This window comes from Eubalaena glacialis, chromosome 14 (genome assembly GCF_028564815.1).
Source record: "Eubalaena glacialis isolate mEubGla1 chromosome 14, mEubGla1.1.hap2.+ XY, whole genome shotgun sequence".
NCBI classification, from domain to species: Eukaryota; Metazoa; Chordata; class Mammalia; order Artiodactyla; family Balaenidae; genus Eubalaena; species Eubalaena glacialis.
The window spans coordinates 52678022-52705143 of NC_083729.1; the positions used below are offsets into that span (position 1 = coordinate 52678022).

The following is a 27122-nucleotide window of genomic DNA, read 5'->3' on the forward strand; positions in this document are numbered from 1 at the left end:
TACATTATTCACTAAAAGAAAATAATCTTAAAATAGAATTTCCAGATTAAAAACTACAAGTAAATTCAACTTGTTCAACTTTAGTCTTAAAACTGTTTAAATTACTAGTTTTATAATGTCAAATGTATGTTCCAGAGATGGTATGCCCATCCTTTGCCCCCCCCTTTTCTATAGTAAATGAGAAATTATTACTTTGTCACAAAGATTTTACACCCCTCAATTACACCTGAATTAATACTGTTTTTGAGAAAACCCTTTGTGCCAACATTTGGAATGATCTTTCTAGACTGACAGATGATCCAGCTCAAGATGGATGAAATGTGGGAACTAATATTTTAGTAAAATCACTAGCTGTGGTTTTATAAACTCATTTACTCATGGGCATGTTAGGAAAGGGCTGTTCTTCTAATACATACTTATCAAAGACCTGAAACCCCCAACCTTCATATTTTTCCTGGCAAAAATTGATTTAAGCACCATTTTCACGAAAAATCTCTAACTGATAAGTTCTAAAATAAAGATGTTACATTTCATTGATGCCTAACAACATTAGGGGATAAATATCCTAACTCACCCAGCACTCATCAAAGGTATATTTAACTTATAGACGTCATGTTTAGTAACTAAATCGGAGATTATTTATGTGAATGAGATAGAGAAAAATCCACTGAATCTTAATAAATTCTGTCCTAACTCCTTCTAAGTTCGGCAGACTCTCATTCTCCTTCCGTATTCTTATAACCTTGGCTTTGAACCTCTTTTGGTACTTAATATACTCACTTTCTTTCCTTTATTATAGGCATTCTAACTTTCTTAACAGGAAATAAGGTTATTCTTTCTGGGTGAGAAATAACAATTCACTACATTATGTCTAAAGGACAGTTAATGTCCTTTCTTCCTTCAACAGGAAAAAGAAGTGTAGCACACAATTCAAGGATACCAATACTTAAAATACCCTTTATTGTAGTCATTTGGTTGAGCTCTTAAGTAAATGCTGAATGTCTTGAAAATGTCTTGAAAAACTTCCTTCTCCTATACTCCCCTTAAAATAAGCAAAAAATTTTTCTTATTAGCAGTTTTTAGCCTCTGGGTTGACAACAGCTTGAAAAAGCGTTCTGCACTCTGCTTCCAACCCCCTTCCCAGATGTATACCCTCTTGGTGTAAGCTTGAGTTTACAACAAAGAGTAAGAGGACAATGAAAAGGAATATCCAGGAATGACAGCCTAACATGGAGAGGGGAAAATTTAAAATAAAACCTATAGTCTGCAGAGAAAAAGGGATCAGATTTAGATGGTATGTATTTGTACTCTGATAGGCCCACCTCTTAGCCATTTCATTCACTTGAACGTAGTGTGAACAAACAAAAAAACCCTAGGGAATACTACAGCTAAGATAAAATATTGTCTAGCTTACAGCTTAGCATAGCATGTAGATGTTGATAATACCTAAACAGTAAATACTCAGTTCCTTAAAACTGTACCACAAAGCTGAATTTTTTCATTAGGTATATATGAAAGACTCATTAACAAAACCACAAATTAACATAGGTAAGTTCCGTTAGAGATAAAATTTCAATATCAACCTAAGAAAAATTATCCACACTTATCAATTTTATAACAACATTTTATACATGTATTCAAGAAAATAAACCTTAAGTCTTTAAGAAAGAACAGTTAAAGTCAGACTGTACTCCCTTATTTTGTCACTACATCCCACAACAGGAAAAACAGGTATTTCCAATCAATTTGAGGATACATATACAAGAGTTATCATTTTACTCACTCCAGGGTATTGGCTGGCATGTGGTGTAAGATTCTTAAAGGCCCACTGAATGTTCTGGTGAGAAGCCAGTTGTCGTGTAAATGCAGGAGACTGTTCACAGCAGAGCCTCAGAATGCCGTAGTAGGCAGGCAGCATCCCACGGTTAAAAAGCACCACATCCTGATCATCATGGTCAGCAAGGATGTAATTGAAGGCAATGTTCTTGGTTACCACTGGGTTCTGAACAATAAGGCGGATATTCTCTGGACAGTCAGCACACACATTGTACCAAAATGAAAGCAAAGCCTGTTTATTGTGATTTGTGGCTATTGCTGGCTCAGAAAGTTTAGGCTGGAAAAGGTTCCACAAATCCATGAAATATGTGGAAAACATCAGCTTCTCAGTTTTGGAAATTAAACAGTAAGTCATAAAGCTAAAATAGGGCACTAGCTTTGTAGTGCCATGAACAGCAGCATCAACATAAAGTTTGGCTCTTGAGAGCAAACCAAGGAGCACGTTGTAGACCTGATGTAGGACTACTGTTGTGTCTGGACTGAGTGGAAGGTCACGGGTTGGGATGTGCAAAGACCTTGTTGACCGGAACATCTGGCGGAATGAATTGCTTGGTATAAGGGACACCAGAAGATAAGCTGCAGCTATAAAATGTAAAACAAAACTGTCAGATGCTTACAAGATATAAAATAGACTGAAGAGCAGTCATTAAACACAAAGTCACTCTTCCCTTTAAAAATTAAAATGAATAAAAATTAAGGGACATGAACATCTCTTTTAATATCTTTCTGCTCTACCACTGGTACCAGAGAAATATCCCAAGGAATGACAAAAACAGACGCCTTCCATTCTGTCACTGCTATTTTTTAAGTGGTGACAACAATCGCATAAACAGAAAGTTTTAAACCTCTTTTGTTTAGCTTTCCCAAGATGTAGAATTTTCCCACTTGTTTTATCATTTTATTTCTTCTCAGGGAATAATATGGTTTAACAGGAAGAACACAGCATTTGGAGCCAGAAGACCTACATAACGCTGTCTGACATGTCAAATCATTAATTTAGGGTCTTAGTTTTCCTCTTCTTTATCAATTATTACAAAATAATTCAGTATTATTTTGTAGATAATGGTAAACTTACATTATAAAGATAGAATGAGATCTATCTAAAAGCCTTTTGTATTATAAAGATTATATATATATATGCCAATTATAGAACATTAACTTTGGAAAATCTCTGAAAGTCTTCTAGGCTAACCTTGCATGCAAAGAAAGAATCCCTTCCTTCAACATACCTGGAAAATGTTATTAAGCCTATGGTATAATTCTGAGAGGATAATGACTCATTAGTTGAACCCATCTGTAAAAGGAGTTACTGTTAGCAAGGCACTAAGCTAGGTACTTTGTAAATATTATCTCATTTAATCCCTCACAATCATCCTGGAGGTAGGTGATGATACACTGGAAAATCTGAATCTTAGAGAAGCAAAGACCAAGGTCACACAGATAAAAAGGGGGAGCCCAGACTTGACCTCGAGAAACGATGATGATGACGATGACGATGATAATGGTAACATACAAACAACAACAAGAACTGCTAACATTTATCAAATGCTTAAATTTAACACATTCTTTATGTAGTTGGTATTAGTTTTATTATCTCCACTTTTACTCAGACTTAAAACAGTAAGACTACCCCATTTTCCACAGCAAGTGGCAGAGCTGGAATTCAAACCTTGACTGTCAGACTCATGAGTTAATCGTCCTAACAACATTCACTACAGAGCCTCCTCAAGGCATCTAATGCCTTAGTATAACCCTTTTCAATACACCTACTAATTCTGTCTCCCACTATTCTACCTATAATTTGATAACTTCCATCATACTGCCAAAGCAAATACAGTTAGGGTTTCTAAAATTAACTGTAATCTCTTTTATGGATTTATGTCAAATTAAACTTTATTTTTGCACAATACTCCATTTCTACATATTTCATCACCTATATAATGCTCTGATTAGCCTGTTTTCAGTTAGGCTCAATTTGGTATGTGTTTCAAATATAAAAACTTGGCATGTAGGTGTCATCTTGATCAATTTTGTATAAAACTGCAATTGAGAAAATAATTTGATTAAAAAAATTATTCAGTTTAAGTTAAATACTTTTACTCCAACATTTTATTTCGAAAAAATTTTGAACACTGTGAAAGGTTGAAAACATTCTACTAAATAACGACCCATGGACCTACCACATAAATTCTACAATTAACATTTTGTTTTGCTTTATCACATACCTAACCATCTACTTATTTCTATAAAAACTATTTGCTTTTAAATAAAAAGTAAGTTCTGTTAGGGAAAAAAACCCCACAAATTTTAAATTATTTTTATCTTTGAGAACAAACAGGGAAGTCAATGAAGAAGAACAGACCATCTTTCTAAAAACTGCCTTGCTATAACTTAAAAATTCCTGGGTCTAGAGAACTTAGAACAAATCGTCCATTTCTATATGGCAACTCAACTATTTTAAGACACCTATCATGTCACCATTTTCTTTTCGCTAAACATTCTAAACAGTCATTCCTTAAAATTATTTTGTAGGATTTAGAAATATTTCTCTGTAGCTTTTCTTCTATACATGTTACCCTAATTCTTACTGAGTTATACTGATTCTATTTAAATATTTGGGGCTCTATTTCAAGTTACATTATTTCAAAAGCATGTTTTCGTATTTCTATAGTCTTCACTATTATAATTTTTAAATGATGCATAACAATTTATTTCCTATCCGAACATCTAGTTTTAAATTTTTCACACTTACAAATAATGCTGTTGGACATTCATATATTGGATGACTTACTTATACCAGAATCCCTGCAATGGCATTACTGAGTTGAAAAAGGGAAAAAAAATTTAAGGATCTTGGTACATACTGCTAAACTGCATTTCATAAGGGTAATATTAACTTACAATGTCGCTGCAGTGTATAACAATGCTATTTCTTTAGCACTACTATGAATGTTAGGTGTACCAGCTAGCTAAAAAGCTTTTCTTTTTGTTTTGTTTTTTTTTGTTTGTTTGTTTGGTTCAGCAAAAGTTTTTAATTGTTTTATGGCCAGGAGTCAGGACATAAATACCAACCAGCATATGTGTCAGCTCTTACAAATATCCCATTACTGTGGGGTTAACTAAACTGGCAGGAAAAAAAAGCCTATGAGCAGAGTACCATTGCCAATCCATGTGTACCCACCACTGAAACATGTTTTCCCCTAATAAACCTTTTATTTTAGAAGAGGTAGAACACACAGTTCCTATACACCCTTCTCCCATTTCCCCTGTTGTTAACATTATTGCCATGGTACATTTGTTGTGACTAAGGAACCAACACTGGCAAATTACTATTAACTAAATTTCACACGTCAGATTTCAATAGTTTTGTCCTAATGCTCTTTTTCTGCTTCTAGGATCTCATTTAGTATACATGACATTTAGATGTCATGTCTCCTTAAGCTCCTCTTGACTGTGACACTTTCTCAGACTTTCTTTGGAAGACCATGACAGTTTTGAGGAGTAGTGGTCAGGTATTTTTGTAGAATGTCCCTCAAATTGAGTTTATCTGATGTGTATCATGGTTAGACTCAGGTTATGGGATTTTGGGAGGAAGACCACATGATGAGGTGCCCTGTGCATCACACCATACCAAGGGCACATACTATCAACATGACTTATCAGTGACATTTTTAACCTTAATTATCTGCCTGACTTAATGTTTGTCAAATTTCTTAAAGTTATATTCTCTATCTCTCATACTCTACTCTTTGAAAGCAAGTCACTAAGCTCACACTCAAGGGGGTTTCCCTTTTTTGGGGGAAGATGTACATAAATTTTTTGGAATTCTTCTGTATGGGAGATTTGTCTCTTCTCCATTTCTTTGTTTATTCAATCATTCATTTATATCAGTATGGACTCATGGGTATTTATTTTATACTTTGGATTATAATTCAGTGCTATGTTAATTATTTTTTCTCTCAAATTGTTCCAGCTTTGGGCATTGGGAGCTCTTTCAGGTTGGTTCTATGTCCCTTTGACATACCCCCATCATTTTGTTTTTGGAGTACTTCCTTACTTTCTGGTTCTACAAGATGCTACAGGCTCATCTTGTATATTCCCTGCCCCAGTCCTACAATCAGCCATTTCTCCAAGGAGCTGTGTTTCATTTTATCGGAAATGATGTTTAAAAACATGGATCTGGGTATTCGATGTGCTTGCTGCTACTGGAGTGTCGCTGATTGTATGCCCTCTCAGCAGAAAACTAGGAAATATGATCTTAATGATTAAATTGAATGATTAAAGAATTTTAAAAATTAACTACTTTGATTTTTATTTCTTTTAATACTATCAAAAGAAAACATACTCTGTGTTTATTTACAATCAGTTACCTATTCTGTGAAGTATCTATTTTTGGTATTTGTCCATCTGTCTTCCAAGATCTTTGTTTATTCCCTTTTGGCCTGGGTACAATAAAGATATATATCATTTAACTCCCATAACTTCAGAGAACATTTTCTCTCAGCTTGTTTTGTGTTTTTATTGCTACTTTACTCTTAGCCTTCTCAAGTTACTTTTAAGACAGGATTTTCTGACCCACTACTCTCTTCACTAATGCTGATCATGCTTTGTGATTCTATCAAGAAAGGAAACAAAAATGATAGTGGTGGTGATATCACCCAAGACAAGACATAGTTTCCTATCCTTAAAAAAACAAAAACACTATAGATATTTGTAAAACATCGCCATAGGTTTTCAAATACTAATATAACTTTGGCGTTTAAAACAATATCTCTAAGAGCCTTTTTGTATTATACAATGGGCATATTATGATCACCTTAAAACAAACAAAAAACAAAACAAAACGTGGAACAACAACAAAATGGTTTCTTAAATTCTGAATACTTGACTTACAAGTCCTGACTCTAGGATAATTGTGAGCCAAAAGAAACCGCTCGACCCAGTTTTCCATATTCTGTAGGACCCAGCTGTGTGCCAGTTTATTTCGGGGTGTCTGCACTGCCAACCAATCCAGACACTGAGAAGGATTGTATTCAATTACCTACAAGTAAAATGACAAGAACAGAATATAAGGCTAACTGAATGAGCAGTTACTTTTTTAAACTTACTTTTGGTATGTGCATCAGACACTTTAAAGCTAAATAGTTTTTTGAAAACTAGAGCCTGAAAGAAGTTTCACACCCATGTTTCTTCCCATTTTTAAAGCAACTTATTTTTATTAACAGGAATATGTTCAAGGAGAATTTGTCATTAGTTTACAAAATAAAATTATAATAACCAAGGACTCTAACACAGGACCAATAAGAGAACGCAATGACCTTTAAGGTGTTAGGTTTACAAAGTTATTTAAAAGTGCTTTTAATTCTCTATAGTTTCCATCTTTACTTTTCTTACTGTTTGCCCAATCTGCTACTATAAGTGAGAATGAAAACTAGCTCACTATACTGCTGGGAAGATTTTTTTCATTGGAAAAGGAAATCCTAGGAATCTAGAGTAGGGGTTGGAAAATTATGGCTCTCAGGAGCCAAAATTTGCCTGTTTTTAAGTTTTTATTGGAACACAACCATGCCCACTCATTTACATTTTGTCTATGGCTGGTTTTATGGTAAAACAGCAGTTGAATGGTTCTAACAGAGACCATATGGCCCACAAAGCCTAAAATATTTACTATCTGGACTATGAAGAGAAAAAGTTTGCCAGGCCCCTGGTCTAGAGAGTGGGCATTTCCAACACTCACTAAGAAGAAATTCTGTAACCTCAGCAGTAACTCTGGAAGAAAGGAAGTGGTTGGTACTTCCTCTGTATTTTCTATCAACTGCTGAAAGCACTTGGTTTGTATTTCTAGGGCTTCTACCACTTCACGGAATCTTTTTTGAGGATACGGGAATGAGGACCTCGGATGGGCTGAAGACTGTTTATGACTTTACGAGAAAGTCTTTAAACATCTGAGACACTAGGGAAGAACTCTTTTTTCCCCTAGATCTTCTGACTAAAGCATCTCTTCTTCCCTTGACCTGTGACTTACTAAAACCATTCTGAGTTACCCAAGCAAGAAGAAACTAGTACTTAAAATGTGAGTGATTGTGTTAGAAAAATAAAGCCCTCGGAAAAATAAACACTAAAACATCTGCTGCAAGACTTACCTCCCATATCCTCTGCAGAATGTAAGATGCAAAGGGAGGCATTCCTGGAGGTCCACCAGCAAACTCCATTAGCATAGTCAACAATTTAAAGAAAGGATTGGCTGCCTATAAGACATGTACACGACTGTGTATTTAGATCTGTTTGAACCCATCATTTCCAGCGGAAAACAAAGAAGTATAACTCTTCTACAGATCACATTTAAATCTGCTGTATCAGGTTAGAGAGCTCAGTACTCATACATATGAACCTGAACTCTCATAAAGCAGAAGGGTGAGCTCAGGATACAGTGTCAATTGCGTGGGAGCCACATGTAACAGAAAACATCTATTTTTCTGGATGTCAATTTGGGAAAAAAGTATCAAAACTCTTGTTAATGAGACAACCATGTTTATAGAAAAATTTAGATTAAAAGTTTCCTACAGCAACCTTTGCTCTCTGAGGTATAATTTATATTAATATTTGACATGTATTATCAAAGTAGCTATAACATTTTCATTTTATGAAAATACATACTTCTCCACCTAGGCAGAATTCTGGTTAGTCTACTTTCTTCTAAGGTACAATATGATATAGCTTCAAACCAAACAACTTTAAAGCTCAGTATCTAGGTGGCACTCTGATATATTCAACTTATATGTAAATTTATATTTAATTGGGAAAATGACATTTGTGACAAGATGTGAAGAAGTAATTCAGTTTATTCAAGTTACATAGTTAAAATAGGTTGTTGTATTATGAGGGAAGCCTTGATACATTTTTTCCCAGAAACAATTAGAAAGGTTCATTTGAAAGCATTGTCAGTGCTGACAGTAGTTTGAAAAACATGAATGAATAGATGTCTACATACCTCAGGAGTCAATTTTGCTATTGATGTGAAAAGCATAGATACAATCTAAAACAAAACAAAACAAAACAAAGGGGATAATTTCAGGATATTCTTCTACAAATTACCAAAAAACTTTAAGACTGTTTCTCAGCACTTACATGTTCTGCAAGTCGATTATTGTATCGACAAAGGCTGAAAATCAGATTACAAGTTTGTCTTATATTGATGCCATCACGAATATGTTGAAACAAGAAGGGAAATCCCTGTTAAAAGCAAAAGTTGTTCATTTAAGAACTATTTTGTTGTTATTTTTGTGATTATCAAGTGGTCTAATATTGAGACGGTATTACCTTTCCTCCTGTTAATGCCGCCATGTCAGTCTGTGATAATGTCAAATGCCTGAAAGAAAACATTAGTGGAAATAAGTTTTTCTTTCCTCTATACTACTTTATAGCCATTTGCATCATGACACATAACAAAATTGTTGATTCAATTACAAGTGTACCAAGCCACCATCATAAAATGATTTTTGAACTTTCTGCTAGCTAGACTTGCTCACTAGACACAATTTTTCAAAATTCCAAGATTGGTACATGGAAGTCCAAATCTACTTTATTTCCATTTAATTAACTCAATATTTTGGTGTACTGTAACACTAGGATGGGTCTAATTTAGAGAGCTTTTTTTTGACACGAGAACCTTCAAAACAAAACGAACTTCTACGAAATAGAGAATTTCACTTTCAAGTTTAAAATTACTGCATATTTCTTTAACTTATTATAGAAAATTTCAAACACATACAAAAATAGAATACTATAAGCATCCCATCACTCAGTTGCAAATTACCACCTTACGGTCAGTCTTGATTCATCTGTACCTCCTACTCATTCAAATATGAACTATTTTGAAGCAATTCCAGATATTTTATCACTTAGTCCATAAATTTCAATACATATCTCAAACATAAATTTCAAAAACATAAACACTACCATTATTCACACCTAAAATAAATTAACAATTTCTTATGATCATACAAGATCCAGTCAATGTACAATTTCCTCAAGTTTCTAAAAAAATTTTTTTATAATTTGTTTGAATCAGGATCCAAATAAAGTCCTCTGTTGACAGTGGTTGAAATGTCTTTTAAATCTTTTAGACAACTGGTTTCCCCTCCGATTTTGTTTTTATCTTGCAATTAATCTGTTGAAGAAAGCAGGTGGTTTGACCTGTAGAATTTCCCACATTTCCATTTTGCTGATTATATCCTTGGTGTGCTGTTTTAACATATTCCTCTGTCCCCGTATTTCCTGTAAACTGGTAGTTATTAGATCTAGAGACTTGATCAGATCTAGGTTTGACTTTTTAATCAAGAATACCTTATAAATGGTAGTGTGAACTTTCATCAGGAGGCACACAATGAAAAGCTGTACCTCTTTTTGTAATGTTTTCAGCCCATGATGATCATTTCCTAGATCCATTATTGCATTTGGGATGCAAAATATTGATATCCTAATTCCAGCATTACTTGCTCATTTATTAGCTCAAATACCTCTATGACGATGAACATCCCTCTCATTTACCATTTGGTTGCCATGAAGTATAATTCTTGCAGGTAAGATAAATACTTGATATTGTACCTTTATTAATAAGTTTCCAAAATTGTTACTTGGTTTCTTAATATACTCCAAAGGTTGTCAATAATTTTTAAAATTTTGTTTTTAGGTATCATTATGAACTCATGGATGTAAACATCCATGATGTGTTTTAGTCCACTTGCAGTTGTTATTACTATTATTGATGCTCAAGCTGTCCAATCTGTGACCAGTAGAAACCTCCTTAAGTTGACTCTTGAGACCTTTTAACATGACCTCAGTAGTCTTTGATAGCCTCCTTGCTTTCCAAAATGACAAAATGTTCGAAGCTTCCCATTCATTTCTTGCCCAAGACCTGGAATTAGCCATTTTCCCAAGGAACCTTGATTTTTTTCAGTGGGAAATGTTATCTAGATGCCAGGGGCACTCACTGATTTTTGGGTTGGACAGGATTTCTAGGCCTTCTCAGAAAATGGAGATACATAATACATTTTTTGTTTGCTTAAGACAAAATATACCATGAACTCTACTGATATTCCCAAATTCAAATTTAGTTTTGAAGAAGTTATGTAAACATCCTACAATTTTATATTTGTATTTCTCTTTTCTTTTCCTGAAAATCTTGGTTTCTAATGACATTAACAATTATCTATTTGTTTTATTCTATAATACAGTTTCAGAATAATAATTCTAATTATACTACTACTCACAATCTAATTAGTAAAACAGTTGAGAATAATTTTACAATTCTTTTTGTCCTTCAGGTACATCCCACTAAAAATTACAGTTAAATCAATGTGTTCTAAAGTCACTTTAATTCCTCTCCAGTGGTTATGTCACCAACTTAATATACAGTTAGGCTCATTTATTTCAGTCTGCTTTTGATTTTTAGGGATTGCATTTTATTAATTTATTTATAATTATAGAAAACATTTACATGATTCCAAAGATAAATCTAAAAAACAAAACAGTGTACTATATTCAAAGAAGTCCAACTTTCATTCCTGTCCCCTCCAGCCTGTTTTCCCCTCCCCCAACCACTGGAAACTTTAAAAATTTATTTTTAAAAATTTAGTCTTCAATTAGAAAAATAGTCAATTCTTGTTATTTGTAGTACTTACGTTCTATAAAGAGCTGCGAACACTGAATTAGTGAACACTGAATCACTGCTCATAGGGAAAACATACACTTAGGTTCCTCTGAACCTCTGGTCATAACATTTTCATCAATAGATCAATATGTTACCTTGTTTAATGTGTGTTTCTGTTTAAAGACACCTGATTTAATGTTGACTCATTAGCACCGAATACAGAGCAAACAGCACTGTAACTCAAACCTGAATGAAGCTTATCTAATGTGTACTTTCTCCTTAAGGCATATTATGGCCTTCTTGAGCTTAGGAACACACTAGACAGCACTTGGCACTATGCTTGGGACCATTTTTAAACAGCCAAATCACCAACAAAAAGCATAAATGTGAAAAATGTGGCATATATTGCAAACAAAAATTTGTTTACAATTTGAGCACCGAAACAAGAAGGCAGAGTGTCACCATGTTTGACCTCAGCTGGAGAAGTGTGTGTCAGGTCAACTCCAATTTTTTGCCACTCTGTACATTCTGTAACCCACAAATCACTGTAAATGCTTCACAAGTACTGATTTGGGGATTACAAATAAATTTAAGTTAAGTAGGAGAATTCACAAATTGGAGATCCATGAATAACGAGGCTTGGTTGCACGCACGCACACACACACACACTCTCTCTCTCTCACTCACTTTGTGTCTCACAGCCTCCCCTTCTTAAAAAGTAGCATACTATAGGGAATTCCCTGGTGGTCCAGTGGTTAGGACTCAGTGATCCCATAGGCCATGCTGCGTGGCCAAAAGAAAAAAAAAAGTAGCATACTATATATACTTTTGTCCACCTTGTTTTTTTTCACCTCAGTGATATGTATCTTAAAGATCTCTCCATGGTAGTACACATACATTCCATACTGCCTGTTTTCTTTCTGCTACAGAGTCCTCTATCACGTGGATGCTCTGTTTCTCCAACTTGTACCATCTTTGTGGACATTTTCAGTCTTTTGCTGTTTATAAACACTGCTTCAATAAACAGCACTGCACATACATCTTTTGGTGTTTTGGAAACAGAATCCCAGAAGTGGGGTTGCTAGGTCAAAGGATGAATGCACATATAATTTTGCTAGATATTTTACTGTATATTTCTTCAATGTATATTTCTAACATGACTCAGGCAAAGTAAGTTTGGTACAAAGGATCGAAATACTTATGCTACAAGAGTTGATGGAAAGTGGTGTTATTATTTAAAAGGAATTAAGTAACAAAAGCTACTGAGTTAATAATGGTAAAACAATTACGTAAAAAGAATAAAATCAAACATGCTTTAAGCATTTTGAATGTTGAAACATTTCACCTTTCTGAGCGAGACTGTTCAACCAAAAGAGCAACTAAAGCTATCATTTTTTCAAGAGCAGCTGGCCTGTATTTTTCTTCTGCCAGAGAGAGTATATCTTCTTCCTCCTCCTCTTCTTCCCCTTCTTCCTCTGACAACACTTCAACTTGAGGCTAGAACATAACACAATTCATTTTTAATATAATATTATTTTTTAACATTATGTTGAGAGAAAAGAGCTTGATTGTCTTACATAACAATGCAGGGTAGACAGTGGCAGGAGCATGTATCATGAAAAATAACCACTCAAAGGCCTAACCTTAACTTTAAAAGTCTAAACCACATTCAGGACAATTTTAGATTTAATAGGCAGAACTGTAAAGAACAATAATTCCCAATACTGTATTTACCTTACCTAAAGATATAAATTCTTTAATAATAATTTTTTTTCTTATAGGCAAGCTCTTTGGAAGATAAATCAGGAACAAAATTTATATGAGTATGATAAAATGGTATTTCATATTTAATAAAAATACCAGTTACACAAATTAAGGAATCCATATTTGCAGTTTTCAGATAATCCAAACAGTAGGTATTTCAAAGAGATATTCATTTGGGGTTTGAAATGCAACACTGAAAAGATTTTATGATCTAACAAAGCAAAAGACAAGCAGTCTAAATAAGTAGACATCTAGGCTGAAATTAGATAATTAACAGTACATATTTGGAGAACCATTACAGCACAGTAGCTAACAGTTTCGTTCAGGAGTCTAACCAAGGGTCAAAGCCTAACTCACTGTGATCTAAAACAAGTTAACTTCTTTATGCCTCAAGTTCCCCATCTGTAAAATGGAGATAACAACAGTACTTACCTCTTAGGGTTGCAACAAGGATTAAATAAGATAGAGCAAAGAGAGCATTCAATCCAATGTGGTCATTACAGACAACACAAAATTGATGTAATAGTTTTAATATTATGAATTGAATTTTTGGAAGACTGACAGACTTAATATAGCAAAGGGCTTTAAAAATATGGCCAGCAAAAATGTTCACCAAAACACAACATGCTACTGCTAAGACCCTAAAGCAGGTGATGGCTATTTTGCCTAAATTTATTTGCTTTGATCCAGGGCCATACCAGTGAAATTTATCACTTGACTGTTTCTTCTCTTGCTATATCCATTAAAAATATCAACCAAACATAGACCCTTAAAATCATTTAATATCAGGGCTAGAAGGGACTTCAAAGGAATCTAGTATCTTTCTATGATGCAAACTTGAAAACATGGCCTCTAAATCCCTGATATGAGCCAGAATTGTACTTACATTTTCAGGTCCTTTGGTTCCCATGTAAAAATGTACCATTGTAGATATGGCTTGCAGTGAAAGCAAAAACTGGCTCTAAAAATAAAAATATTGATTTAAAAATATAAAATAAAAACAAATTAAGTTTTAAATACTGAAAATAAGTACATAATACCAGAAATAAACAAGATATAGCCTCACCTCTTCTTCACCCATTTTGGCAAATTCGTAAAGGAAGGCAAAATATTCTGTAAGATGTTTACTGTGAGGCTTTACACCATGTTCCATGATTAATAACAGAGTTCTCACAAATCGAGTGACACATGAACGACCACCTATATCTTCTACTGAAGCATCCATATCATCAGACCTGAAAACACAATTTTATATATCTTAGAGAAAGTATGAAGTCTGGGGATAGATATTTTGGGAGAAGAAATATTTTAAAAACCTGAATTTATCTCTTTCATCTTTGTAATAATGAATACCAATTACAATAATACAAATAGTTGGATTCCAGTTATCATGTCTCTCTGAAATCAAAACAAAAAGACTAAGTCAAGGTTACTTGTAGAGGATTTTGAAAATGCAATTAAATAAAAATAAAACAAAAGTTTTCCTTCTTGATTTATATTATTACAGATTATTTTTAAATAGGAGAACCTAAATATTTCAGTGTGGATATTTAAAAATACTTCATAGGCAGATAATCAAAAAAACTTAAAAATAAAATGTTCAGGGACTTCCCTGGTGGTCTGGTGGCTAAGACTCTGTGTTCCCAATGCAGGGGGCCCGGGTTCGATCCCTGGTCAGGGAACTAGATCCCACATGCATGCTGCAACTAAGAGTTCGCATGCCGCAATAAAACTAAGACCCCTGAGAAAACCATAATTCAGAAAGAGTCATGTACCAAAATATTCATTGCAGCTCTATTTACAATAGCCAGGACATGGAAGCAACCTAGGTGTCCATCATCGGATGAATGGATAAAGAAGATGTGGCACATATATACAATGGAATATTACTCAGCCATAAAAAGAAATGAAATGGAGGTGTTTGTAATGAGGTGGATGGAGTTAGAGTCTGTCATACAGAGTGAAGTAAGTCAGAAAGAGAAAAAGAAATACAGTATGCTAACACATATATATGGAATCTAAGGAAAAAAAAAAAAGGTCATGAAGAACCTAGTGGCAAGATGGGAATAAAGACACAGACCTACTAGAGAGTGGACTTGGGGATATGGGGAGGGGGAGGGGTGAGATGTGACAGGGTGAGAGAGTGTCATGGACATATATACACTACCAAATGTAAAATAGATAACTGGTGGGAGGCAGCCGCATAGCACAGGGAGATCAGCTTGGTGCTTTGTGACCACCTAGAGGGGTGGGATGGGGAGGGTGGGAGGGAGGGAGATGCAAGAGGGAAGAGATATGGGAACATATGTGTATGTATAGCTGATTCACTTTGTTGTAGAGCAGGGGCTAACACACCATTGTAAAGCAATTATACTTCAATAAAGATGTTTAAAAAAAAAAAAAAAGAAACTAAGACCCGGCACAGCCAAATAAATAAATAAATCTGTTAAATAAATGAATAAATAAATGAATAAATAAATTTTTAAAAAATGTTCAGTTCAAAAGGTATACTTCTTACCCATCTTCCATTCCTGGCTGTAGATAGAGATGAGCATGCACAGGTCTAAGTCTCTGAATCACATGGATACACAAACGCTGAAACATCTATAAATGAAAAGATAGGACAACCTAAGAGTCAACTCACATCAGGTAACAAAGACACTGAAAAATGAACATGATTAAAAATTCTGCTACCCATTTATATCTTGCCCACAGATTATCTTTTGACATTCTAAAGCTTTCCTGGAGTCTCAACTACAGACTGAAGATACAAGGTAGAGTTAGCTTGAAAAACAATTTTATAAGGGAAAAAGCAAAAACAAACTATAGGTTTCAGTAATAGAGATTACCAAATACAAAGCTTCATGAAACCTCCTTTACTAGTGGAGATAGAGGAAAGAAAACTTGGCATCCATCTCTTTCAGAAGAGTGGAGTGGGGCAGGACAGCTGCTTATCAGAATTCAATAACTAGGAGAAGGAAATGCGATTTAAGTTTATCCAAAAAATATGGATTAAGATATACAAATGGCCAATAAGCACACGAAAAGATGTTTACTATCATTAATTATTAAGGAAATGCAAACCAAAACTACAATGAGATACTACTTCACACCCATTAGAATGGCTAAAATCAAGAAGACAATAAACAAATGTTGAAGAAGATGTAGCAAAACTGCAACCTTCACAGATTGCTGGTGGGAATGTAAACTGGTGCAGACATCATGAAAAAAAGTTTGGTAGTTCCTAAGAATGTTACAACCCAGCAATTCACTCCTATGTATATATCCAAAAGAACTGAAAACACATGTCCACACAAATATCTGTACACAAATGTTCATAGCAGTGTTATTCAAAACAGCAAAAAAGTGGAAACATCACTAATGTTCATCAACTGCTGAACAGATAAACAAAATTTGGTATATAGAATATTATTTGGCAATAAGAAGAAATAAAGTACAGATACAAGTCACAACATGGGTAAACCTTGAAAACATTGTTAAATCAAAAAAGCCAGTCACAAAAGACCACATACTGTGTGATTCTATTCAAATGAAATGGTGAGAATAGGCAAACCCACAGAGGCAGAAAGTATATTAATGGTGGCCAGGGGCTGAAGAGAAGGGACAGGATAAAATGGAAGTGATTGCTCATTAAGTATGGGATTTCTTTTGGGGGTGTTATAAAATTAGATAGATGATGGTCACATATTTGGGAATATACTAAAAACCACTAAATTTTACACTTTGAAAAGTTTTGCTAAATTTTATGATATAAGAATTGTATCTCAATTATAACTGAAAGTAGCATATTTCAGATTAAATTTTTGGTTTTGTGTCATAAATCCATATGTATTTTTCTTCCTTGTTAATTTTTCCAATGATTTAAGAAAAACAAATTGATTCATGTGACAGTTGAGAATCTGTCACAGAAATAAGTTATGCACTATTCATTTAACTTTCAAGGCCATTACAGTACCCTACCATGGTTAGGATATCTAAGGATCTGAAAAAGAATCAGTACAACTCATACATCAAAGTAGGATCTGAGAAAATAGGCAGTTATAAGCTATCTTCCTATAACCAGGAAATGTGAATGATTTTAATCACTTGACTGGAATGATAGCTGATTTGCCAAAAGAAGCTGGTGAAAATAAGAGCAAAATGACTTTTGTGATAAGAGGTCGATCTTTTCAAACTACTTTCAATGCTGGGTTAAAATATATTCACAGGCAAATTCAGAACAATTAACTTGAAAGCCACTTTCAAATAAATTTTTTCTTACCTGTCTCACAATTTGATTAGGGCACTTAATTAGTATCTGCATTGGCCACCAATCATCATCAGCCATGCGGTCCAAAAACCACTGTAAGTAAATAGTGTGATTTTAACATTCAATCAATACTTGTCAATTGGGATAAAAATCACACAAAGATTTTAATTCTAGTTGACATTTGAATTCCTTTAAATTCTTACCAAAAAAGATTCTTCAATTGGTAGAAAGTGTAAAATCTAAAATGTCTAAAGTCATAATCAAGGTCATCTCAATACAGAATTCCATGGATGCCATTTACATTATAGTGTAGAACCTACACGATGACAACCTGCAGTTCCTAATAAAGTCAAATACTATTTTCCTCTTAGACTTCATAAATGTCACACTGTCGAATTTTTTGTTCCTATTAATAATATACGATCTGAGTATGATAAACTTTCTGTTTAAAACCAATTTATGTTCTGTTGATAACAAAAAACACTCTTCTTTATGCTTAGCTGAGACAATTTCCCATTAATTTCAAGATATCTCTTAATCACATATTTAACTCCTCTATTGAACTGTACTGCCTATTTATGCACACACATAATTACTGACAACTGTAGAGAATTTTAACTCCTTGAGAGAGTTCCAGAGGTAAATCCTTAGTGAAAAAACTGAAGTCGCAACTTTATTAAAAAAAAAAAAAAAAAAAAAAATTTATGACCTAATCAAGCTTCTGCATCTACTGAACAATTTTTTTTTTTTTTTTTTTTTTTTTTTTTTTTTACCGAACAGTTTTTAAAAAATCATGAAGATGGAAAGGAATAGAGGAGTATGTTAAATAACACCCAAAGGATGCACTAGATCAAAGCCAGCATGTGGAAAATCCTGCAGAACAAATGAGAAAGTGGTACGGAGGGGAAAAAAAAAAAAGAAGGTAACTACAGTTGCTCCTTGGTATGGAGCCCCAGCATACACAAAAATCTGCAGATACTCAAGTCCCATAGTTGACCTTCTGTATCTTAGGTTCCTCCGCATCCTCGGATTTAACCAACCACAGATTGTACGGTACTGTACGTATTTATTGAAAAAAATCTGTGTATGAGTGGACCCACACAGTTCAAACCCGTGTTGTCCAAGGGTCAACTGTATTTTAGATGAAAAGAGATTTACAAGACAAAAGCAAAATGTGGACCTTGTTTGAATACTAATTCAAACAAACCAACTGAAAAAAATTAAAAAAAAAAAATCTTTCCAAAAACCTTCTACATATGAAAAAAATCTTCAACTGATTTCATCTATTGTACACTATGCTGCTGTCTCCCACTTTTGGGAATTTATAAGACTTGCATTCCTAGAAAGGTACACACCACTCTGGGAGATCATCACAAATGATAAACGATAGTAAGATGGCAATATGGCTACGTGTTTATTACCTGTGTGCATACTATCCTTAGGGATGTATGTTTCTCTTATAATGTAATATGGGAAAAGATAAAATAGGACATAAACTGATCTACTGGGATATATGCATTTTTTCTTAGAGGGGGAAGGGAGATAAGCATTTTTCAGTATTTTCTGGTAGCATGCAAAAGTAGTTAAGAAATATCTGGTACAGTTCTGCATTTTCTATACTTTTTCCTTCCAATACATGGTGGGGGGAACCCAAGGATTTTTAAGTAACTTAAAAATCGATTATTTAATCAATGTAATGAATTTGATACATTAATTATAAATTTCTCTTGGCAATCAAGTAATTTTAGGAACAACTTACACTGGCTCCCTATGATTTATAATAGATAAAACAATTTTGTTATAGCATCTAAGTTAAGAATAAAAGAAAACAAAACAAGAAAGTGAATCTTAAGCTATGCATTGTTTGTTGAATTATTCACCTCACCTCACAAGCTGCTTGACTATTATTAAATTGTTTGGTCAACAGTTCAATCCACTGAAGCATTGTGGGCTATAAAAGAAAAAGAAGTTACTGAAGGTATTAAGAGATATCTGGGGCTTCCCTGGTGGTGCAGTGGTTAAGAATCCGCCTGTCAATGCAGGGGACACGGGTTCAGGCCCTGGTCCGGGAAGATCCCACATGCCACGGAGTAACTAAGCCCATGCGCTCCAACTACTGAGCGTGCACTCTAGACCCAAGAGGCACAACTACTGAAGCCCGTGCTCCACAACAAGAGAAGCCACCACAATGAGAAGGCTGCGCACTGCAATGAAGAGTAGCCCCCGCTCACTGCGACTACAGAAAGCCCACGCAGCAATGAAGACCCAACGCAGCCAAAAATAAAAAATAAATTAAAAAAAAAAAGATATCTGATAACTGACATGAATGGCACAAAAGTTTACGAAGTAAAACACATACCTTTTCTTTTGAATGAATAAATGTCTCTAGGACAAAGGAAGTGCTTAACTGCAAGAAAAGATTAAAATAATTAAATCTTTTTTGCTTAATTTTAAGTCACCAATTTTGAAGAAATTACCTAAGTCTATACATATATTACCTTTGCTGTCATTAAGGACACAGCTTTAGGATCTGGTAATGTACTGGGAATACAACTACACAACTGCCACATAAACCTAGAATTTGAAAACAATAGGTTAAAATTCTTACAAAATAAGATTTTTAAAAAATGTGTAACAAAAAAACTTATTAAATCTGCCAAGCTTACCCAAAATATGTATGTTCAAAAATGTTTTTGTCTTGAAGAAACTGCATGTTATCATGCCAAATCCACTGAAGAAAAAAATGTTAACATTAGACATCAGAAAGCATTTGCTTCATAACATTTTACCAATATTTTTATTAGCCAAAATAAGACTTGCTCTAGAAGAAACAAAAAATATACATGCACTTAAAATTCATGTTGACTTTTTTCCAGGTAAATGGAATATGGAAGTAGTTACTAAACCTGATCCTATTTATCATTACTTATCTGGTTACCTCAAGCGATCACGTTGTTTCTTTTTTTTTAAATTTATTTATTAAAATTTTGAAAGTAAGAACTCTGAAATCCCATCTGTCTGAAGAGCAAATATATAATGAATAAAATTATGTTAACGTTGATAACATACATGAAAACTATGGTACGCTGATATTTTGGTAAGAACAGATTATGAGAGAAAGGTTTATGTTTAAAAACTGGCAAAATAAGGGACTTCCCTGGTGGCACAGTGGTTAAGAATCTGCCTGCCAATGCAGGGGACACAGGTTCATGCCCTGGCCTGGGAAGATTCCACATGACACAGAGCAACTAAGCCTGTGCGCCATAACTACTGAGCCTGTGCTCTAGAGCCTGCGAGCCACAACTACTGAAGCCCACGCGCCTAGAGCCTGTGTTCCGCAACGAGGAGCCACCACAATGAGAAGCCTGCACACCGCAATGAAGAGTAGCCCGCGCTCGCTGCAACTAGAGAAAGCCTGCGCGCAGCAACGAAGACCCAACGCGGCCAAAAATAAATAAAATTAAAAAAAAAAAAAAAGAAAACAATGTGAAAAAGAAATTCATGTTTACTTATAGATCCTGTATTTATTGGAAAAAAAAAAAAAACCATGTGTAAGTGGACCCTCGCAGTTCAAGACTGTGTTGTTCAAATGCCAACTGTACATCATTAAGATTTTATGTAAAATTTCATTTTATTTCACATGTGGGTGGCTATCTTTAAATACTGTTGGGTCCTCATCTAGAACATGGTGTACATTTGTCTGAATACCCTGGGGACACAAAGTCTTGCACATCATGATGATTATAGTCTATTTTATTTTGCTATTATGATAGCAGTTGAAATAAATCTTCGTATAAACAGGTGAGTTTAATAGCTTGACATCTAGTGAAGCATCTAATTCTGCTGGTAAACCTAATTTAGAGGGTTTGGAAGAAGATAATATTCTTGGCTCTTTATCTGTAAATTACAGGTAGGCAAGATACCATTAAAAGTGTTTGGTGAACAAAATCCATTCAGTTTTAAGACTTGACCACAATAGTGCAAATATCAATCAGTCAGAGAGTAAAAGTTTCATTGTCTACATGGAAGAGTACACTTGTATCAGGTATACCTTTCTGGAGATTTATTTTTTTGTACTTTTGGCAGAGTCAGTTTACAACAATGATACAACATACATTGAGTGTGCACACTTTTTATAAACCCCTAACATTATCACTTAACTACATTATGAAACGAAGAGAGCTCATTACTACAAATGAGACACATATTAAAATAATAATACATATTTTAAATGCATTTAAAATACACTGTACGCTTGTGTATAATGTAAAGCGTAAGAAAAGGAACACTCACAGTCCTATCACCCAATCCAAGAATATCACCAACCATACAAGTTAATTGTGAGCTTGCGCTTATTCCATCAACCATTTTTACCTTTCTTATTTTTCTTCAATGTTACTAATAATTGTTTTCCACTCCCTTTAATCTCTTTCACTTTACATTCACCTGTCGTATGTCAGTATTACCGAGACTATCTGTAAACAGGGTTAAGGCCTACCTCAGATTACAGATACTAATGATGTTGTTTATATAGCCTGCTTTTATATTCTAGAACTAATACTTGCATAAATACTTAACATGTTTTTAAATTGTTGCTAAAGTTAAATTAACTTATACCTCTAGTAATTCAGATGAAACATCAAATTTGTATTCTTTGCCATTTTCTTCCTCTGGTTCCATGCGTTTGTAAAACAGCATATAAGCACTGTGTGTCTTTAAGAGGGAAAAAAAAGTATATTTTCATTGTGACATAGTATAACTATAAAAGTAGATAACATGGAAGTCGGAAAACAATGTACAATTATACATGAAAGAAATGGTTACCTTTTCAAAGGAGAAATCCATAAATTTATCTGTAACAGAATCATAGGTCTTGGTCTGTTTAAAAAAATGAAAGTTTTCCTTCTTTAAGAAATGGGTACACTCAGCTATATTTATATATAAAATATTTCATAAATAGCTATTTTATACGTTATAGCAACTTTGTAAATAGTTCTCAAATAGCATTATATTCAGAAAAATCTTTGATAAAAGTTTTTGGCTAGGAGTATGTACTTTAAAAAAAAGATTCAACACATTTTTAAGGTACTTTACCATCAATAATATAAAGCTTAATAAAATGGACTTGCAATCTGAAAAACTACCTTTTTTTTTTAATAGATCTTTATTGGAATATAATTGCTTCACAATACCGTGTTAGTTTCTGTTGCACAATAAAGTGAATCAGCCATATGCATACACACGTCCCCATATCCCCTCCCTCCTGAGCCTCCCTCCCATCCTCCCTATCCTACCCCTCTAGGTCATCGCAAAGCACCAAGCCGATCTCCCTGTGCTATGCTGCTGCTTCCCACCAGCCAACTATTTTACATTCGGTAGTGTATATATGTTGATGCTACTCTCACTTCGCCCCAGCTTCGCCCTCCCACCCCATGTCATCAAGTCCATTCTCTATGCCTACCCCGTTATTCCTGCCCTGCAACTAGGTTCATCAGTACCATTTTTTTTTTAAATTTTAGATTCCACATATGTGCGTTAGCATACGGTATTTGTTTTTCTCTTTCTGACTTACTTCATTCTGTATGACAGACTCTAGGTCAATCCACCTCACTACAAATAACTGAATTTCGTTTCTTTTTATGGCTGAGTAATATTCCATTGTATATATGTGCCACATCTTCTTTATCCATTCATCTGTCAATGGACATTTAGGTTGGTTCCATGTCCTGGCTATTGTAAATAGTGCTGCAATGAACATTGTGGTGCATTTCTCTTTTTGAATTATGGTTTTCTTAGGGTATATGCCCAGTAGTGGGATTGCTGGGTCATATGGCAGTTCTATTTTTAGTTTTTTAAGGAACCGCCATACTGTTTTCTATAGTGGCTGTATCAATTTACATTCCCACCAGCAGTGTAGGAGGGTTCCCTTTTCACCACACCCTTTCCAGCATTTATTGTTTCTAGCTTTTTTGATAATGGCCATTCTGACCAGTGTGAGGTGATACCTCATTGTAGTTTTGATTTGCATTTCTCTAATAATTAGTGATGTTGAGCATCTTTTCATGTGCCTCTTGGCTGTCTCTATGTCTTCCTTGGTGAAATGTCTATTTAGGTCTTCCGCCCATTTTCTAACTGGACTGTTTGTTTTTTTGATATTGAGCTCCATGAGCTGTTTGTATATTTTGGAGATTAATCCTTTGTCTGTTGTTTCACTTGCAAATATTTTCTCCCATTCTGAGGGTTGTCTTTTTGTCTTGTTTATGGTTTCCTTTGCTGTGCAAAAGCTTTTAAGTTTAATTAAGTCCCATTTATTTTTGTTTTTACTTCTGTTACTCTAGGAGGTGGGTCAAAAAAGATCTTGCTGTGGTTTATGTCAAAGAGTGTTTTTCCTACGTTTTCCTCCAAAAGTTTTATAGTGTCTGGTCTTACATTTAAGTCTTTAATGCATTTGGAGTTTATTTTTGTGTATGGTGTTAGGTAGTGTTCTAATTTCATTCTTTTACATGTAGCTGTCCAGTTTTCCCAGCACCACTTATTGAAGAGGCTGTCTTTTCTCCATTGTATGTTCCTGCCTCCTTTGTCGTAAATTAGGTACCCATATGTGCCTGGGTTTACCTCTGGGCATTCTATCCTGTACCATTGATCTATATTTCTGTTTTTTGTGCCAGTACCATACTGTCTTAATTACTGTACCTTTTGGTATAGTTTGAAGTCAGGGAGCCTGATTCCTCCAGCTCCGTTTTTCTTTCTCAAGATTGCTTTGGCTATTCAGGGTCTTTTGTGTTTCCATACGAATTGTAAGATTTTTTGTTCTAATTCTGTGAAGAATGCCATTGGTAGTTTGATAGGGATTGCATTGAATCTGCAGATTGCTTTGGGTAGTATAGTCATTTTCACAATATTGATTCTTCCAATCCAAGAACATGGTATATCTCTCCATCTGTTTGTGTCATCTTTGATTTCTTTCATCAGTGTCTTACAGTTTTCTGAGTACAGGTCTTTTACCTCCTTAGGTAGGTTTATTCCTAGGGATTTTTATTCTTTTTGTTGCAATGGTGAATGGGATTGTTTCCTTAATTTCTCTTCAAATATATAAAACTTAATAAAATGGGCATGCAATCTGAAAAACTACCTTTTAAAAGAAGAGTTTTGCACTGTTTACTTGTTTATCTTTTCTTTCTTTTTTTTTTGAGGAAATATTCTAGGAATAACATCTACAGATGCAATAGGTTTAGTTATGGCTTCAATAGTAACTCATTATTTCCTTCCTTCTTCTACTCATTTTCCAAGTGTTAGGAATTTGTCTAATTTTCCTTTTCTATTCAGAATAGTACGTAAGAGCATCAAAGAGCAGTTAAGAAAGGCTTTTCATTAAAATCCAGAATGTGACCAGTTATTTCACAATAAACATGGCTATTAAAGGGAAATATAACTTTATCTGAGCTTCTTTATGAAACAGAAATTACCTTTTAATACTTGACTTGTGAGAATCAACAGGCTATTTTTAAAGTTTTCAGAAAATTGGTACTCGGGTAAACTGCATATGAAGAAGTGAAATTACTGTAACACTACTCCAACCTAATTGTCTTTTCTTATATCTTAACTGATAATTACAAAACAGATAATCTTTTTCTATCCTGTCACTAGTAATAACCAGGTTGCTGCTACTGTTACAGAAAGCACTAAAGGAACAATCTTTAAAGTTTAGCTTAAGCCAACTTCCTTGTCAAAGATTTCTCATAGTAAGTCAATAAAGAGTAATTTCTTTCTGTTCTAATCCCAAAGCATTTAAGTAAACAACTTATTTAATCATGATGTCTTGTGGAAATGTAATTCAATTCCTATACTATTATTTTTCAATTGTAAGTCTTAACCCTTCTTAATCAGACCCTCTTAATCAGTTGAAGAAATAGTAATTTAAAATATATTAAAAAAAAAAAATATTTTCCAGTGTCTGGTATATGCTCCAAACATACTAAACTATACTAAACAAAAAACAAATACATTTTAGATTTGATTATAGGAATTAAAAGAAAGTTACATGACTCTGCTATTGGATTTTATGATACTGCAAAGCACTTGGAAAGTCATGAACCATTTATAACTTTTGAATAAAACTTACCGTCATCTCTCCACCAAAACATTCAGAGGCAAGTTGAGCAGAATCAAAAGGTTTTACCTCAGCATCATTAAAAAGATACCTAAAGCAGAGCATATAGTATTCATCAAGTATATATGTAATATATCTGTATTGTGCCTCTTTTTAAAATATTTAGATTACATTCTAATGTATTACAAATATTGATCAAACTTATTAATATGTGGTAAATTCTAACTAAGCTCTTGTTTTGACAATTCTAATCCACTAGAAATTGGGAATATAATTTCACAACATAGTCATAACCACCTTAAAATCTGATAGATCTATTTATAACCTCGGAGTAACAAAGGAGTTCATAAAAGCAAGGAATAAAAAGTTTGCATAACTTTCTAACATGTAAAGCTATCAGACAGAAAACATTAAGAGCTTGGAAAACTTACAAGGATAAAGATGCCATTTCAAAATTTATATTCAAATGGACAAAAAAAAGTAAAGATACCATGGATATGACGGTATAAAGAGTGAGAAATATTTGAACGAAACTATTCTGCTAAGTGCAGATCAATTTACCAATGTACACTTTGTTCAAAGCAATATCCCCAATATTTAGAACAATGTCTAGCACATTAATAGTCTCTATACATGAGACTTTACTCAACAACATCCGAGGACCAAAAACCAGCTATTAAGGACTGATTGAATGACTTCCAGCCATTAACTTGATGAAAGATGATAAAAAGAATGTGTGTCAGAAGGGAAAGGTAAGGTGAAGAAAATGGAGTATGCAGGTAATTTCTAACTGGAATACATAAGGACTTTGTGGCCACCCTATAGAAGGCATTCAGTAAACAGTTCTTGAATAAGTGAACACAGGTAGGTAAGATTTGGAAGGTGCAATATTGTCTGTGAATCTAAAGTTGTGTGCAGAACTTTGAGTGTGTTCATTTTTCTTAGGCGAGAATTTATCAAATTCTCAAAAGAGTCTGGAGATCTATAAAGTTTAAGGATAGATTCATATTGTCTTTTGAAAGCTGCTTTCATTTAAACATTTTATGTGCTCCCTTTCCCAACTATAAAGTTTTTAGAAAACTAAAATCCGAAAACGTATCTCAAGAAGAAAACTATCATAAGCTTATACTTTAAAAACAGAAGAAAAAAGACTTTTTTAAATCCCAAGAATAAAATATTTAAAACTCACCATTTATTGTTTTTATAAGCATGTGGATTGACTATATCTCTAATGAAGCTGTAATAGTGTCCACCATCTGCTGTTCCTGTGTGAACAGTCACTCCTATCAAGTCATACTCATAGCTCTCTGTGTCTTTTGAATGATCACTGACTTCCTTGAAACCTGGAATGATTTACATAAAATAATGGCAATAATTTTGAAAACTGCACACAGTGACATCTTAGAATCACTTTATATACTATACTTTATGCACAGAAATAGGCACAGATACTTTATATATTCAAATAGGTACAAAACAATCCTATATGC

At 34.0% G+C, this 27122-nt stretch overlaps 1 protein-coding gene across 3 annotated transcripts in view; it reads right to left on the reverse strand.

Annotated features, from left to right (window-relative positions):
• USP34 (ubiquitin specific peptidase 34) overlaps positions 1-27122 on the reverse strand; it is a 240766-nt gene that overhangs the window by 20552 nt on the left and 193092 nt on the right. For all 3 annotated transcript variants that reach the window (XM_061168549.1, XM_061168548.1, XM_061168547.1), the window contains exons 50-68: positions 26822-26975; positions 25645-25723; positions 22347-22400; positions 22140-22235; positions 20189-20253; positions 20021-20096; positions 19882-19929; positions 19408-19473; positions 17535-17615; positions 15771-15856; positions 14319-14487; positions 14139-14213; positions 12834-12985; positions 9157-9205; positions 8965-9069; positions 8828-8872; positions 7980-8084; positions 6730-6877; positions 1784-2418 (exon numbers count right to left, since the gene is read on the reverse strand). In XM_061168549.1, coding sequence (XP_061024532.1) covers positions 1784-2418; positions 6730-6877; positions 7980-8084; positions 8828-8872; positions 8965-9069; positions 9157-9205; positions 12834-12985; positions 14139-14213; positions 14319-14487; positions 15771-15856; positions 17535-17615; positions 19408-19473; positions 19882-19929; positions 20021-20096; positions 20189-20253; positions 22140-22235; positions 22347-22400; positions 25645-25723; positions 26822-26975 — 2288 coding nt within the window. The remainder of the gene's footprint in view (positions 1-1783; positions 2419-6729; positions 6878-7979; positions 8085-8827; positions 8873-8964; positions 9070-9156; positions 9206-12833; positions 12986-14138; positions 14214-14318; positions 14488-15770; positions 15857-17534; positions 17616-19407; positions 19474-19881; positions 19930-20020; positions 20097-20188; positions 20254-22139; positions 22236-22346; positions 22401-25644; positions 25724-26821; positions 26976-27122) is intronic.